General features: G+C 42.7%; 1 protein-coding gene across 10 annotated transcripts in view; it reads right to left on the bottom strand.

The window, feature by feature from the left end:
* gtf2ird1 (GTF2I repeat domain containing 1) overlaps positions 1-17,138 on the bottom strand; it is a 198,028-nt gene that overhangs the window by 13,829 nt on the left and 167,061 nt on the right. For 9 of the 10 annotated variants that reach the window (XM_041198276.1, XM_041198275.1, XM_041198284.1 and 6 more), the window contains 3 exons: positions 11,241-11,288; positions 6,746-6,823; positions 2,300-2,492 (listed from right to left, as the gene is read on the bottom strand). In XM_041198276.1, the coding sequence (XP_041054210.1) occupies positions 2,300-2,492; positions 6,746-6,823; positions 11,241-11,288 (319 nt within the window). Of the gene's footprint in view, positions 1-2,299; positions 2,493-6,745; positions 6,824-11,240; positions 11,289-17,138 lie in introns of those variants that run through there. The other variant, XR_005944285.1, reaches the window with a different exon arrangement.

Raw genomic sequence — 17,138 nt, 5'->3', positions numbered from 1 at the left:
TGGCGGAGAGACATCACAAGCCAGCTTTTCAATGGATAGCCCTTGTCACCCAACAGCCAACCATCCAGTTGGGCTGGAGCACTGAATAGCCTTGGCACCTGGGAGTGTCTGAGGATATAAGCGTCGTGGGAGCTGCCAGGGTACCTTCACAGACTTGCAGGATCTGCGTCATATGGTCACAAACTATCTGGATGTTCATCGAGTGGAATCACTTCCTGTTGACAAAGGCACCCGGCTGACCCGCTGCTGCCTTGATGGCCACATGTGTGCAGTCGAGTGCATTCTGAATGCGGGGGAACCCAGTAATCGCCAAAAACCCTCTGGCTTGCTCAGCCTGGCTGGCCTCGTCCGTACTGAAATTATTAAATGTCATTACCTGCCTGAACAGAGCTTCTGTCACCAGCTTGATGCACTGTGGACAGCTGATTGGGACACTGTACAAAGATCCCCCGCTGACCCCTGGAAAGAGCTGGATGCATAGAAGTGGAGGGCCACCGTGACCTTCAAAGCCACTGGCATGGGATGTCCACCCACACAGTTGGAGGTGATCTCAGGCCCAATTATATGACAAGTGACTCTGACACCCATGCGTGGCTGCCAACCTGTAGATTGCTCACATGCGCGATGACATCAGGATGCTCGCTCAGCGTCATCGGGTGCCCACCCACAGAATGTAAAATTCTGCCTCTTGTGTATGTCTTCATGGAGGAAGATACAAAAAACACCCCAGGAGTACTAGAGAAGCAAGGGATTGGCAAGAATGAACAACTGAAAGAAATTAGTATTAGTGAAAAAGTAGTAATTGAGAAATTAATGAGACTGAAAGCTGATCAACCACCTGGACCTGATGGTCTACATCCCAGGGTGTTGAGAGAGGTGGCTGTAGCGATAGCGGATGCATTGGTGATCATCTTTCAAAATTCTATAGGCTCTGGAACAGTTCCTGCAGATTAGTAGGTAGCAAATGTAATGCCACTGTTTAAGAAAGGAAGGATGAAACATACTTGACTTTGTTGGTAAAGTAGAATCTATCTACCAGGCGTCTACATTTCATACAACAATTTTCTCTCCCAATGGTTTGCAGAGTTCCCATATGAATTGATAATCAAGTTGCTGCACTTTGTAATTTTGCAGAGTTGTGTGACGCAATGGGTTAACAACTATTCCAACTTGCAGTAATCTTTTTATAGAATTGTGTAGTACAAGACTGCAATTAATCTCACTCACTTCAAATGGCAGATATTAAAATTTAATAGACAGACCGTATTTAATTGTAAATAAATATTAACCAATAAAGATAGCCTTGTGCAAAATATTCAGCAAAAATGGCAACAAACAAAATGAACATAAAAACAATCAGAAACACACATAATGGGTTAAATATCCATTGTAAGAAACATCTTTGTATGCAAAAACAAAAACGTGTACCATTTAAAGAGAAAGTGCTGAATATTGTCAAAGAAAATTTAGTTAGATTCATACAGCATAGAAAGAGGCCATTTGGTTCATCGTGCCTGTGTGCATTCTTTGAAACAGCTACCCAATTAGTCCCACTCTACAGTTCTTTCCCCTTAGCCCTGCAAATTATTCCTTTTCAAGTATATATCTAATTCCCCTTTGAAAGTTACTACTGAATCTGCTTTCACCACCCTTTCAGGCAGTGCATTCCAGATCACAACAACTTGCTCAAAAAATCCTTTTCATCTTACCCCCCACCACCCCTCCCTGTGTTTTTTTTGCCAATAATTGTAAATCTGTGTCCTTTGGTTACTGACCCTCCTGACAGTGAAAAAGGGGTTTTGCTTTCATCACAGTGTAAGAGTTGAAATGCCTCCCTGAAGCACAGAGCTCAAAGAGAACCTTTCATCTGTTCAAACTTTTCCATATCCTGTTCTTAAGCACTCAGTTCGACTGAGCCAGACAATTTAATGGGAATATAAATTCAGAACCATCAAAGCCACAATGTGAAACTATACATGTGCAAGTGATAATATAATCTAAAGGAAAATATAATTTGTCTCTTCTAGGAATTGCACGTTTCCAGGATACACATATTCCATGACATTCCCAATGAATTAGCTTTTATTTTATGCTATTCACAGGAAATCCCTGCACTGGTGCAGCCAGAAGCAATTTAATCAGTGAACTGCTCCTTTCTTTAGGAACAAAATTTACTGCTTGAACATTGAACATGAAATAAGTAAATTCCACATATTTGTGACTCAGCTGAACAACAATTCCGCTTCCACATGGAGCTAAAGTACTGATGTGGGTTAATGATAAGGATTTTCACACTTACTGTAATTGACTTTTAATAGTCATCCTAATACGTTCTCTGACTTTTAGAATTTTTTCCAGTCTGCTAAGATCATAGGTGGTTGGGTTCCTGAAAAGGATGTCATCTGGTAGCCCAGTCACTTCAATTGCATCAGGATTATCCCGGATTAATTTGTATGGTACCAAAACAGGCCGATTCAGTCCCAGAGCTTCTCCTGAAATATAATATTTTAATAAGTATAAACTACAAAGAACTTTAAATCACCCTATCTCAAGATATCCATCGGTTGGGATGATGCTGCCCCCTCCCTTGCCTATGACATACCCATATTTTATGCATTTTTGATTTCCTTCTATTTCTGTCTATGCAGTGGTCAAGGGGGATGGTAGCAATGTGCTCACACATTGTTTTAAGCTGCTCACCATACTGTTTGTGAGGAGCTTCTGGTACTTGCTGTCTGCCTTGTGAGTGCTCAGGTCAGTGCTCATCAGTTGGCACAGATACCAAGCCAGGTAAGAAGATATTAGGATGAATAAAAACTTGGTCAAAGTTTTAAGGAGCACCTTCAAGGAGGAAAGAGAGGTACAGGTGCAGAGAGCCTCGTTAGAGAAACCTGAAGGGTTCAACCTCTCCCTAGGAGGGGGAGAGTGGAGGGGTGTGGGGTCAGCATTCCTCTCACTTTATTCCAGATAACCTAGTAAGGCAATGCCTAAATCTAGAATGGCAATAGCTGGCATTAAGAAATAACTCTAGTCCACTGCAAGGTTTTGGCTAGTTAAAGACCCACAATAACCTTCAGCACATTTGCTTCTATAGTTACGATTTCCATAGAGACCATTGACTTTAAAAAGAAATTCGAGCTCCCAGAAAGATTGACATTACAAGATTTCAATCATAAGGCTTGTACTGTAACAAAAGACTAAAAGCACCAAGGACGAAACACTATCTTTGTAGGCAAGTAATACTTTAAACCACAGAACAGAACATTTCTCTGTTTCTTTTAGCACAATCAAAAACACACTTCACAGATATATTTTTCATTGTCCTTTAAGTAGACATTCAATTCTCCTGGAATGAGTCCAAAGTGATTCTTAGCTTCCGAGGGTTTATTTCTGTTCTTTTCATTTTGAGCTTGGGACCTTTTAATCTCAGAGCTGTCTTTCATGGTGAAGGGTTTTTCGCTGGAGATTCTTTCTCTAGCACATACTAGGTGAAGCTTCCAGATTCGTTTTAACTGCTTATGAATTTTATCTTTCCAATCTGAGCGCAAGCTCCCACCCGCATTCCTGCATGGTGAACCCCAGTTGCCTATAGCAACATTTCCTCTCCCAAGTCATGACAGATTAGCAATGTCGATAAGCTTTCCAGGATATTTTAGACCCTTCCCTTCTCAAAGCCTGTCTCCATGGCAATGTGAATCACATGGGCTTTGTATCCAGGTAGAGGTGCTAATTAGCTATCGTTGACATTCCAACTCCTTTTTATCTTGGAAATAAAGGGACAGATTAAAGTGCAACTGTTTACAAACCAACATTCTCAAAACTTTTCTGGGACTTTGGAGAGTCACAGCCTATCCACCGTTAGCACATAGGCTGTTGCCATTCCCTCCAAGTGTAAACACCTTGCATCTTCTTCCTAAACAACCTAAGCCTTCCTTTAATCTGTAACAATCAAACTACCCACAGGCAGGCTTCAGAACAGGTCATATGATTCCTTTCATTTTGCCTTAAATTAAAGGCATCGTCCTAAAACATAACAATCCTATAAACCTCATAATTGGAACCCTATTATTTCTGGCCCTTAGGGATTTGGACTTGGTAAGTGGAACATGCCCCTATGGATTAACAACACATGCAGTCCCTGGTGTGGAAACCACAATTCTGCGGGTGGATGTAGATTTCTCAACAGCTTGACTTTAAGCCTCTTAAACATGGTGATGGTTTTCTATACATTACAGATATCTGGTTGGTCAAAAATAAATTGTTTCTTTAACAGTGCATTTTAAAAATCTCCTTGTCCCCTCCTGAAAGTATTGTTGCACTATGGTTCCTAAGTTGATGTTGGCTGAGGTGATACTGAAAGTACATTAAAGATGGTTCCCTCCATGGCTCCATGGGTATAGGCACTACTCTGTTGCAGCACTGAGCAAACAGACCTTGGAAGGTAAAAAGAGTTTGATTCCAGGGATATGTCTTGACATTTGATCTCAATTAGTCTGAGTGAGGGCAGCTTGTAGAGGATGATAAGAATAGTGCTCCCAATTATTATCCATACCGCCTTCCAGAAAAATCACATGTGAAGATGTTATTGGAAAACAGAATTGGGCTTGGCAGCAATGCCCTTCTCTCCCAACTCCCATTGCCAATTATTCTGCAAACATTTATCATATGGTTTCCAGATCAAGGCCTGGATTTTTCCCGAGTTGGAATGATGCGGGATCCCTTTAAAAAAGGTAGGCTTCCTACTCTCATTCCCATTTTTGGCAATTTTATCCGGCACAGGATAAGAAACATGAGTCAGCCCACATGCAGCACTCCTGTGCTTGCCAGCTCCATTGCGGGGGTGGAAGTTTAAACTCATCCACTCCAGAAATTTTAGTAGATTCAGGCTCCTTTAGTAAGTAGATGTGATTAACAGCCTCTCAGAGGAGGCAAGAACTGTACAGTATCCCAGTTCCAAGTGGGGAAACAAACAAAAAAAAACAGCTACCTGCTTCTGGAATTCTTTGTCAGCCTTTGAAATTCAAATCCGTTCTTTCAGTTTCAATAGTTAGATGGTGTATTGTCAGTTAGATTTTTTTTTACTGCAGTGATTGATTTGCAGTGTTCTGCAAATGTAAGTTGACCTTTACATTGATCAGCATTGTCTAAGTGTTCAGATGCATTCGAATACTTTTCCCATTGGGAAAACAACTTTTATGCATTCTAAACTGAAGTAAACACTGCTTGGGATCGCTAGTGTAATAATCTGATATGACTTAAATGCCCGTAGTCCTTTTAAAATGAAGAAAAGAAAACTTTAACACCTTTCCCTCAGAGGAAAAAAAGTCCTTAGCTGTTCCTGCACTTTGAATGCCTGGCAGGGTTTCAAAAACTCAAGAACCACTTATCGCAGCAGGGAGCTGAATTAATATGTTGTTTGACAGTTTTAAGGAGATTTTATAGGTCTTTGATATGGTCAGTGAAATAGATGTTAGTTTTTGCAACAGATTGACTGTTTGAGGGGAATAAATGTTTTGGACGGGTTTTATGAATGAGAGTTTTTTTTTCATTTTGAAGTGCGTTTGAAATTAGATTATTAGAAATTTATTTTTTTCACCTCTATTTCAAAGACATGGTTCCTGAGGTTTTCCAATAGTGGGTACTGGGTGAGTGACAATGGGGGATACATGGGGTGCATGCAGGGGGAGGGGGTGGAAATATTGGGGCATAGTAGTATGAGGGAACATGGAGGGGACAAGGGGGTATTAAGGGTGCATGGAAGGGGCATGGGGATGTGAGGGGGTATGTGGAGGGGGTTGAGGAGCTGGTGAAGGTTTGAGGACCCAACATTCATATTAAAATTAGGCTCATATCTCAGTAAACAGAAGCAGGCATTCTAGCCTACCAGGCTTGCCATCTGACCGCCACAGGCCTGCCTCCAGAGGTGGCAGGCCCAACTCCATCCCACCCCACCTTGCCAGAACAAAATTATGGTGGACAGGGACATTTTTAAAGGAGATGGGTCTGACGAGTTGGGAAGTTTCCCAACTCAATTTTCCCACCACTTCCATGAAAATCCAGCCTCAAGAGTCCACTCTGGGCTTCCCAACAACCAAATGGCTTTTATATGATCTTATGTTTCTTTGAACGAATCTTGGGGGAGGTTTTGCAGAGCAGCTGGCTCTCACAGAACCATACCCTTGAAATGATTCTCAACTTCAGGCAAGGCATGGAACCAAAGTCTATATTGGAACATTAGGAATAGGATTAGGCCATCCAGTCCCTCAATCCTGCTCTGCCATTCAGTTAGATTATGGCTGATCAGCAACTCATTCCCATTTGATCATTCCACCTTTGATCAATAATCCCTTGACACCCTTACCTAACAAAAATCAGTCTTGAAAACTTCAATTGTTCCAGCATCCACTGGAGATGAGAGTTCCAGATTTCAATGTATTCTTAAATAAGAATGGTACTAATGAGAGCTCAATGCAGAGCAAAACTCATGCTAACTGCAGAGTACATTATGATCATATTATTACAGAATTTTTCTGCAACGTGATTCACGGGGGAAATAGAGGAAGGGGATTACTTGCAGCTAGGAAGCATCACTTATTGGAAATCATGAGGAAAGCAGAATTTGAAAGCAAAATCAGTACTTCAAAAGATCCAAAATACAAATCACAAATTTTCTGAAAATTAGAATTTGAAAACAGAGCTGAGACAGTGAAAAATTTTCAACTCATTGAAATAACTGAGAACATACCGTATTTTTCATTGAATAATTCCTTGACTTGCTCTCTGAGTATGACCTTCTCTCCAAGTCTGTTTGCCTCTTCATCCTCTAAATTGTGAAAAGTGACCAAAATATTAAAAGGTGAAGAGAGCATTCAGTAGAGCACACACCTCTACCGCATTATGTTAACAATTACACAGCTCTTACTTGAGGCTTTTCCCTGCCTGGTATTGAGGGTCTGCAACTATAAAGCTGAAAAAATTAATCTCTTTTATTAAGAGCGTCCATCTCACTGACTTCAGGCCAATCCACATCCAACAACCTACTCTGAAAACTCTGCTCGCATGTTGACAGCTGTGACAAATTGCACCACAGCAGCTAAGACAATCCACAACATTCTGGCTAATCCCAGAATAATGGAATAAACCCGTGATGGTATTTCAAACCATCAACCCTCAAACTTCCTAACCAGCGATTTCTCTCAGTATTTACACATCAGCATCCCCATAATACTATTTACACACCAGTGATCTCTCACACTATTTTCGACCACTGAGCCCTTTCACTATTTCCAACCAGATGCCAGGCGTTTTCACAGAGTTTACACAGCAGTGAATTTCTGAACACACAATGACAGTACACAGCTATTTTCTTTCATTCAAAAATTAAAATATGTTAAAGGATAGTCGGAACCCTGGATGAATATTTTATTTAGCATAATATTTCTATTGCTATCATCACACCTGAGCCAAACAGTATCTCATGTATGATATAAATGACGAAAAGAGAAGCATTTGTTCAATTCTCAGGATATCACATTGCTGAATAAGTTGCAACATCGCATGAAGTTCAACACTAGAGGCTTAGGACCTTGGTCTCATCAGCAGAGCATTCCTTTCAAATTTTTATGTGTATTGCACCATTTTCTGAGCAACAGCAACTCCCAGGCAGATAATTAGTAGCTTCAGCTGGGTTAACCGCTAAGGATAGCCCACAACATCAAAGCTAGCTTCCCTTTGGGCCAAGTACCAGAACTCCATTGTGCCTCCTCCTGATTATTTGGCTACCGCCTGGAATTTGCTGCTTCAAGCCACTGTACTCCCTTTGAGATAATCCGTTTCCATGAAATGTTGTCCTCTTCTCTAGCTGGTTGTGCAATGTAAGTTATTAACATATAAGGTTTGCCTTAAAAATACATTATGGGCACAAAGAGGAGGAAGGATTTCATGAAAGTGCTCTGCCCACATGGTTGGCTTCTCTAATATCAAACTCCAAAACAGCATGAGTACCATAAATGGAATAGAGTGTGAAGGAAGTAAAGTGGATATTATTGAGTGGCATTTCTAAACTTGAAACCTAATTAGTTAATTAAAACACATTAAAGATGGCAGTGCAAGTGCTGTGTTGCAGCTGAAGCATGTGAGAGCTCGTGGACACCAGTGTAGCCCATGACAACCACACCCGCAGTAAGTGTCTGCAGATCAAGGAACTTTGGTTCAGAGTTGATGAGCTGGAGTTCAAGCTTCAGACACTGCGATGCATCAAGGAGGGAGAAAAAACCTGGACATTTTGTTCCAAGAGGCAGTCACATTCCTTAAGTAGATACTTCAGATTTGGGTCATGGTCATGGACAAGAGGGAGCGAGTGCAAGTTAGATAGGTCTTGGGATCAAGAAGGTGCCAATGAATGAGCCTCAGCCTTTGCACTTGTCCAACAGGTTCGAAGTTCTTGCAGCCTGTTTGGATAAGAGCAGGGACCGCAGGGAAGATGAGCAACGGATCCTGCAAGCAACAGTGATCATGCATGACAGAATTTTCCATTCAGTTTGAGGGTCTAAAACAAATGTCCTAAACTTAAAAGGTAATTAGAAAGGTATGAAGACAGAGTTGACTAAAGTGGACAGGGAAAATAGATTAAAAAATAAGATGGTACAGAAGCAGTGGCAGGCACTTCAGGAGCTTTTTCATAACTCTCATCAAAAATATATTCCATTGAGAAAGAAAGACTCCAAGAAGGATGCACCATCCATGTCTACGGAAGTTAAAGATGGTATCAAACTGAAAGAAAAGGTGCACAGTGCTGTGAAGATTAGTGGTAGGCCAGAAGATTGGGAAATTTTTAGAAACCAACAAAAGATAATTTTAAAAAATAGATTAGGGGATTAGAGTGTGAGAATAAACTAGCAAGAAACAAAAACACTGACAGTGAGAAAGTTTCTACATATAAAAAGGAAAGTATTTAAAAAAGAAAAGAGTAGCTTAAGTGAGCATTGATCCCTTAGAGAGTGAGAATGGGGAGTTAATAATGGAGAATGAGGAAACGAACAAGTATTTTGTATATGTCTTCACAGTGGAAGACACCAAGAGCATTCCACGAATAGTAGAAAATCAAGAGCCAAAAGGGAGGGAGGAGCTTAAAACAATCACTAGAGAAATAGTATTGGGAAAATGAATGGGACTGAAGGCTAACAAGTCCCCTGGGCTTAATGACCTGCATCCTAGGGTTGAAAAGAAGTAGCTGCAGAGATAGTGGATATATAGGTCATAATTTTTCAAAATTCCCGAAGATTCATGAGCGGCCCTAGTGGATTGGAAAACTGTAAATGTAATATCCTATTCAAGAAAGGAGGGAAACAGAAAGCAGGAAACTGTAGGTCAGTTAGCCTAACATCTGTCATAGGGAAAATTCTAGAATCCATTATTAAGGAAGTAACATTTACAGGACGTTTAGAAAATCATAATACGATCAGGCAGAGTCAACACAGTTTGTGAAAGGGAGATTGTGTTTGATCAATTTATCAGAGTTCTTTGAGGCTGTAAAAAGCAGGGTGGATAAAGGCAAACCAGATGATGTGAATTTAGATTTCCAAAAGGCATTCGATAAGGTGCCATGTAAACTATTACTACACAAGATAAGAGCTCATGGTGTTGGGAGTGACATATTGGAGTGGACGGAGGACTGGCTAACTAACATGAAACAGAGTCAAGATAAATGGGTCATTTTCAGGTTGGCAAACTGTAACTAGTGGAGTGCCATAGGATTTAGTGCTGGGGCCTCAACTATTTACAATCTATATTACGACTTGGATGAAGGGACCAGCTGTATTCTAGCCAAATTTACTAACAATACAAAAATAGTAGAAAGACAAGTTGTGAGGAGAATACAAAATTCTGTAAAGGTTTTTAGATAGGTTAAGTGAGTGGGCAAAAAATTGGAACATGGTGAACAATGTGGCAAAATGCAGAGGGACTGCAGAACGCTGTGGCACAGAGGGATCTAGGTGCCCTTCTACATGAACCACAAGAAGTTAGCATGCAGGTACAGCGAGTATTTAGGAAGGCTAATTGAATGTTGTCACTTATTGCAAAGGGGATGGAGTATGGAAGTCTTGCCACAACTGCACATTGGTGAGGCCACATCTAAAGTAATGTGTACAGTTTTGGTCTCCTTACTTGAGGGATATACTTGCTTTGGAAGCAGTTCAGAGAAGGTTCACTAGGCTGATTCCTGGGATGAAGGGGTTGTCATTGAGAAAAGGTTGAGCAAGTTGGGCTTATATTCTTTGGAGTTTAGAGGAATGAGAGAATACATTTAAGATTCTAGAGGGGGCTTGACAGGGTAGATGCTGAGAGGATGTTTATCTTCATAGGGGAATCTGTGGGAGTACAGTTTAAAAATAAGAAGTCTCCCCATAAAGACTGAGATGAGGAGAAATTTCTTCTCTTGGATGGTCGTTGGTCTTTGGAATTTTCTTCCACTGAAGCAGTGAAGGCTGGATCATTGAATATATTCACAGCTGAGTGAGACCAATTCTTCATCAACAAGGGAGTCAAAGGTTATCAGTTGGCAGGCAGGAAAGTGGAGTTAGGGCCACAATAAGATCAATCATGACCTTACTGAACGGCAAAGCAGACTTGAGGGGCCAAATGGTCTACTGCTGCACCTATTTCTTATGATCATATGACTTTATCCGCATTGTATCCATTCCAAGCCCTTGTGACTGACAGAAATACTACAGAAAATCTGTGTGAAAAGTGAAATAGATTGTTTCATAGTGAAAAATTGAATAATCAATTTTCTGTAAAGACAGGGAGGCAGATTTAGTTCTATGACTCTGAGTGGCTTGTGTACCCTGCCCCCATTCTCTTGCACTTATAACAGTGCAAGCTCCAACTTGCTCTGAGCTTTCCTCCAGAGCTTGGACATTCTCCACTTAACTGGCTGAACTAAAATTCAATACAAGTGCATAAACTGTTTCAATATTGTCTACAGGCCACTAGAAAGACTGTGGGCCACTCATCAGTGATGGTAAGTTGAATCTTTCGCTTAAGGATTGGGAAAGCACACACAGGGGCCATATCTTTTGCCGAGTGCACCAGAGATTGCAATTCTCATTTCAAATGGTCAGACATTTGTCCTGTCAATGGAAGCAGTTAGAAGAATTATGATGCAATGCCCACGTGTACATTAAGAGAGCTACACTTGCAGTCATTCAAAGGTACAATAAGGGGAATAGAGAGCTTACCCTGTAAAGCAGCATATGCTTTTTCTAATGATGTTATTCTTCTGGGTGCTTGAATGAGGAGAGAGCAAAAGAGCAAGTGCGAGAATCAATTTCAGTTACAAGTGCAGAATTCTATTAGAAAAAATAAAACATGCAGCTCCTAGTACTTTAGTCTGGTTAAATGAGGCCTATCCATTTAATCAAACTCTAGGCCATTTTAAAGTGAGAGCTAGTCTCACTCAGTTGAATATTACGCACCCCAATGATATTTAATCATCTTCAAAGTGGCCCATCAGTCAATCTAATTTAATGGCAGCTGATAAACTTAAATTGGTTTTTGAAGTTCATCTTTCCCTAGATGGTCCACATATGATTTCAACTCACCCAATTAGGATGAGTCATTCAAGATCATGACCTGCTGGGGGAGTCATATTAACTGAGATTTATCCCACTCAAATCACACCTCTTTCTGACTGATGCAGAAACGGCTTTGACCTTCAATGTCTATGGCCTCAGAGTGTACGATCATCAAGTTCGAAAGGAGAAAATATGGTGGGCTGAGATGAAACAAATTTCAAGGAACTTTTTGGAAATAATATGAAAACAAATCCTGTTCCAGAGAATATTCCCACACCAGAAGAAGTGTGGTTACATGCAACAAGCTGGCTTCATTTACCATTGGGTACTGAAAGTTTTCATGACCTGGGAAACACTTACAAGTTTTTGGGATTTGCTTACATCAAAGTTGCACACAATAGGGTTCCATTATTGTGGACACCTGCCTGAGGGCTAGTTATTTTTATCAATACACTGAATAACAAATGTTTGAGCTGATTGACTTATTGACTTGTTGCTTAAATCTAGCAAAAGGGTTGACATACTTAAACATCTCAGCAATATCAGTAAGGTGGGAAGCTTGGTGCAGGCAAAGGCATCAGGCTGTGGTGTCTTGAACAAGTTGAAGCTTTGGAAGGTGGGGACCGAGAGGCTAGCTACGAGAACATTAGGAAAAGCCATATTGAAGGCATGTTGAGGCTTGTAGCAGTTGTGGACCTTGGTAGAACTAAGTGGAGGTAGATAATACCACCAGGCCAGCAACACCACCATCACTGCTGCACCCCAAATTATTGCACAGTTCCTGGGGGGATGAACACACATTACTTATATTTAATGGCAATCAAACCTAACGCAAGACTTTTGAAGGACAGGTACGCATGTATGGGTTGTAGGAGTGGGCTTAGTGTTGTCACTACAAGGTACGACACGTCATAACAAATTTTGTAGGTCAGCAGAAAACAGATACAAATCATGAGTGAACAGGATGCTGATTGAGCAGATATGGGGGTGTTAAAGCAATGCTTTGGGTGCTGGGACAGATTAGAGAGCCTTAAAACATGGCCCAAAGAAATTCAGAAAAAAACTGTGATATACAGACTGGAGAATCAACACATCCTTCATAGAATCACAATGCGCAGGAACCCATTCAGCATAGTGTGTCTGTGTCGGCTTCTTGGTATCCAGTTTAGTCCCATTCCCCTGGCTTTTTCCCAGCCCTGCAAATTTTCAAGTACTTATTGCGCTAGTAATTTGGTGGTGTCCGTACGCAGGTGTGCCTCTGCTGCATATGATGTTCTGATAATTTTAATGATGGTACTCAAGCTGTTCATCGGCTACATGGCTGTGGCGGGGATGGATATTGGGTATCATTTACCATGTAAAAGTAGTCAGCAACTATTAAAAAGGTTGGCTACCGACAACAGAGAAAAACCTCGGGTTGAATGGCTGGAGAAAGGCAGTTGAGGGGACACCAAATCTCTTCACTAGCTGCTGCCTTGGAGACCCTGGTCTGTAGGCAGTGAACAGGAGGAATTACATCCATTTCTCACCTCCCCAGGAACAGGAAACCCTTCAGGCATCAACTCAGGAGGCCATGAGAAGAGTATGTCAATGGAAGGATCATTGCACCCGGGACATGGCTGCAATGTCCCAAAAAACATAATCGTCTAACTAGAGGTGAGAATACCACTCCAATCTCATGGATCTACCACTTACAGTCTCATTAACAGCAACACTGATAGATCTAATGCCTCCCCTCCCCCACTTGCCTTCACTGTCCAACAATCACTGCATCACCCTTCACTACAACTACTTTTCCTCATCCTCTCACATTCGCTATGATTACAACCCTCACTCACCTACATCTCACAGACTCTTAGCGATTCCACTGCAATAGCCAGAATCTCCAAACTGCTCACATAACTGCTCTCATTAACACACTCCCTCAAAGAAAGCATGCTTGCCAACATGGACAGGGGCAGAGTTGAGCCTGTGACTATGTAACAATATTTTGCATTTATGTTCCTTTTTATTCATTCATGGGATGTGGGCATCACTGGCTAGGCCAGCATTAATTGCCCATCCCTAATTGCCCTTGAGAAGGTGGTGGTGAGCTGCTTTCTTGAACCGTTGCAGTCCATGTAGTGTAGGTACACCCGTTGTGCTGTTAGGAAGGGGTTCCAGGATATTGACCCAGCGACTTTGAAAGAACGGCGATATATTTCCACGTCAGGATGGTGAGTGACTTGGAGGAGAGCTTGCAGATGTTCCCATGTGCCTGCTGCCCTTGTCCTTCTAGGTGGTAGTGGTCATGGGTTTGGAAGGTTCTATCTAAGGAGCCTTGCTAAGTTCCTACAATGCAGATGGTACCCACTGCTGTCACTGTGAATCGGTGGTGGAGGGAGTGATATTTGTGGATGGGGTGCAAATCAGGCGGACTGGATGGTGTCAAGCTTCTCGAGTGCTGTTGGAGCTGCACTCATCCAGGCAAGCGAGGAGTATTCCATCACACTCCTGACTTGTGCCTTGTAGATGTGGACAGGCTTTGGAGAGTCAGGAGATGAGTTAATCGTTGCATGAGTCCTAGCCCCTGCACTGCTCTTGTAGCCACAATATTTAAATGGCTAGTCCAGTTCAGTTTCTGGTCAACGGTAACCCCCAGGAAGTTGATGGTGGGGGACTTAGTGATGGTAATGCCACTGATCGTCAAGGGGCGATGGTTAAATTTTCTCTTGTTGGAGATGGTCATTGCCTGGCACCTGTGTGGCATGAATGTTACTTAGCACTTAACAGGCCAAGCCTGAATATTGTCCAGGTCTTGCTGGACATGGCTGGCTTCAGTGTCTGAAGAGTCATGAATGGTGAACATTGTGCAATCACCAGCAAACATCCCCATTTCTGACCTTATGAATGAAGGAAGGTCGTTGATAAAGCAGCTGAAAATGGTTGGGCCGAGGACACTACCCTGAGGAACTCCTGCAGTGATGTCCTGGAGCTGAGATGATTGACCTCCAACCATCTTCCCTTCTGCTATGTATGACTCCAACTAGCTGAGAGTTTATCCCGATTCCCATTGACCTCAGTTTTGCTTGGGCTCCTTGATGCCACACTCAGTCAAATGCTGCCTTGACGTCAAGGGCAGTCACTCTCCCCTCACCTCCGGAGTTCAGCTCTTTTATCCATGTTTGAACCAAGGCTGTAATGAAGTCAGGAGCTGAGTGACCCTGGTAGAACCCAAACTGAACACCAATGAGCAGGTTATTTGCTAAGCAAGTGCCGCTTGATAGCACTGTTAGTGACCCCTTCTATCACTTTTCTAATGATTGAGAGTAGACTGATGGGGCTAATTGGCTGGGTTGCACTTGTCCTGCTTTTTGTGTGCAGGACATACCTGGGCAACTTTCCACATTGATGGGTAGATACCAGTGTTGTAGCTGCACTGGAACAGCTTGACTAGGGGTGTAGCAACCTCTGGAGCACAAGTCTTCAGTACTATTGCCGGTATATTGTCAGGGCCCATAGCCTTTGCACTATCCAGTGTATTCAGCCATTTCTTGATAGAACTGGCTGAAGACTGGCATCTGTGATGCCGGGGACTTCTGGAGGAGGCCGTGATGGATCATCTATTTGGCACTTTTGGCTGAAGATTGTTACAAACGCTTTAGCCTTACCTTTTGCACTGGTGCTTGGCTCCCCCGTTATTGAGGATGGGGATATTTGTGAAGCCTCCTCCTCCAGTGAGCTGATTAATTGTCCACCACCATTCACGACTGTATGTGGCAGGACTGCAGAGCTTAGATTTGATCCATTGGTTGCGGGATCGCTTAGCTGTGTCCATCACTTGCTGCTTATGCTGTTTGTCATGCAAGTTGTTCAGTGTTATAGCTTCACCAAGTTGACACCTCATTTTTAGGTATTCCTGGTGCTGCTCCTGGCATGCCCTCCTGCACTCTTCATTGAACCAGGGTTGATTCCCTGGCTTGATGGTCGTGGTAGAGTGGGGGTATGCCAGGTCATGAGGTCACAGGTTGTGTTCCAGTACAATTCTGCTGCTGCTGATGGCCCACAGCACTTCATGGTTGCTCAGAATTGCTAGGTCTGTTTGAAATCTATCAAATTTAGCATGGTGGTAGTGCCACACAACACGATGGAGGGCATCCTCAAGGTGAAGACAAGACTTTGTCTCCAGGAGGACTGTGCGGTGATCACTCCTACCGATATTGTCATGGACAGATGCATCTGCAGCAGACAGGTTGGTGAGGATGAGATTAAGTATGCTTTTCCCTCTTGTTGGTTCCCTCGCTACCTGCCACAGGCCCAGTCTAACAGCTATGTCCTTTCGGACTTGGCCAGCTCAGTCTGTGGGATGTCAGCCACCCAAAGTACATTCTGCACCCTTTCCACCCTTAATGCTTCATCCAAGTGGTGTTCAACATGGAGGAGCACTGAATCATCAACTGAGTAGGGGGGGGGGGGTGGTGGCGGCGGTGGTGGCGGGCGGTGGCACGTAGTATTCAGCAAGAGGTTCCCTTGCCCATGTTTGATCTGATGCCATGAGAATTCATGGGGTCCAGAGTTGATATTGAGGACTTCCAGGGCAATTCCCTCCTGACTGTATACCACTGTGCCACCACCTCTGGCAGGTCTGTCCTGCCGGTGGGACAGGACAGGACACAGGACATAACCAGGCATTGTGATGATGGTGTCTGGGGCATTGCCTGTAGAGTATGATTCCGAGAGTATGAGTATGTCAGGCTGTTGCTTAACTCGTCTGTGAGACAGCTGTCCCAATTTTTGCACAAGCACTCAGATGTTTGTAAGGAGGACTTTGCACAGTCGACAAGGCTGAGTTTGCCAATGTTGTTTTTAGTGCCAAGGTCAATGCCAGGTGGCCCGTCCGGTTTCATTCCTTATTGATTTTTTAGCAGCCTGATACAACTGAGTAGCTTGCTAGGCCATTTCAGAGGGCAGTTAAGAGTCAACCACATTGCTGTGGGTCTGGAGTCACATGTAGGCCAGAGCCAATAAGGAAAGCAGATTTCCTTCCCTGAAGGACACTAGTGAACCAGATGGGTTTTTACAACAATCGACAATGATTACATGGTCATCAGTAGACTTCCAATTCTAGGTTTTTATTGAACCCAGGTCCCAAGAGCATTACTCTGGATCTCTGGATTACTAGTCCTGTGGCAATGCCTCCCCATTCACTGCGCCACTACATCCCCCGCCATATAGTAACAGACAGGCTTGTAACAGTAGCATTTGCTGTAAGATAACAAAAAAGCCCCAAGATACTTCGAAGGAGTGCTAGCTAACAAAATTTGACACAAGCCACATAAGGAGATATTGGGCCAGATTTCTGCAGAGTAGTAGAGACTCCGTACTTTTAAAAATGGTGATGGGACCTGGATCCAGAAGTCCTGCCCCCATTTTCACCAGTAGTGGAAAGAAGTGGGGTGTAACTCATGCACGAGGGAAACCAGAACTAAGCAGGTCAATGCTGAGTTCAAACAAACCCCATTTTCACTTTAGCAAGGGCCTTATCCCACAGTGTGAGAACTACAAATTTATGAAGATGACATA

Source organism: Carcharodon carcharias, chromosome 10 (genome assembly GCF_017639515.1).
Source record: "Carcharodon carcharias isolate sCarCar2 chromosome 10, sCarCar2.pri, whole genome shotgun sequence".
Lineage (NCBI taxonomy): Eukaryota > Metazoa > Chordata > Chondrichthyes > Lamniformes > Lamnidae > Carcharodon > Carcharodon carcharias.
This window is presented reverse-complemented; position numbering and strand designations above follow the sequence as displayed.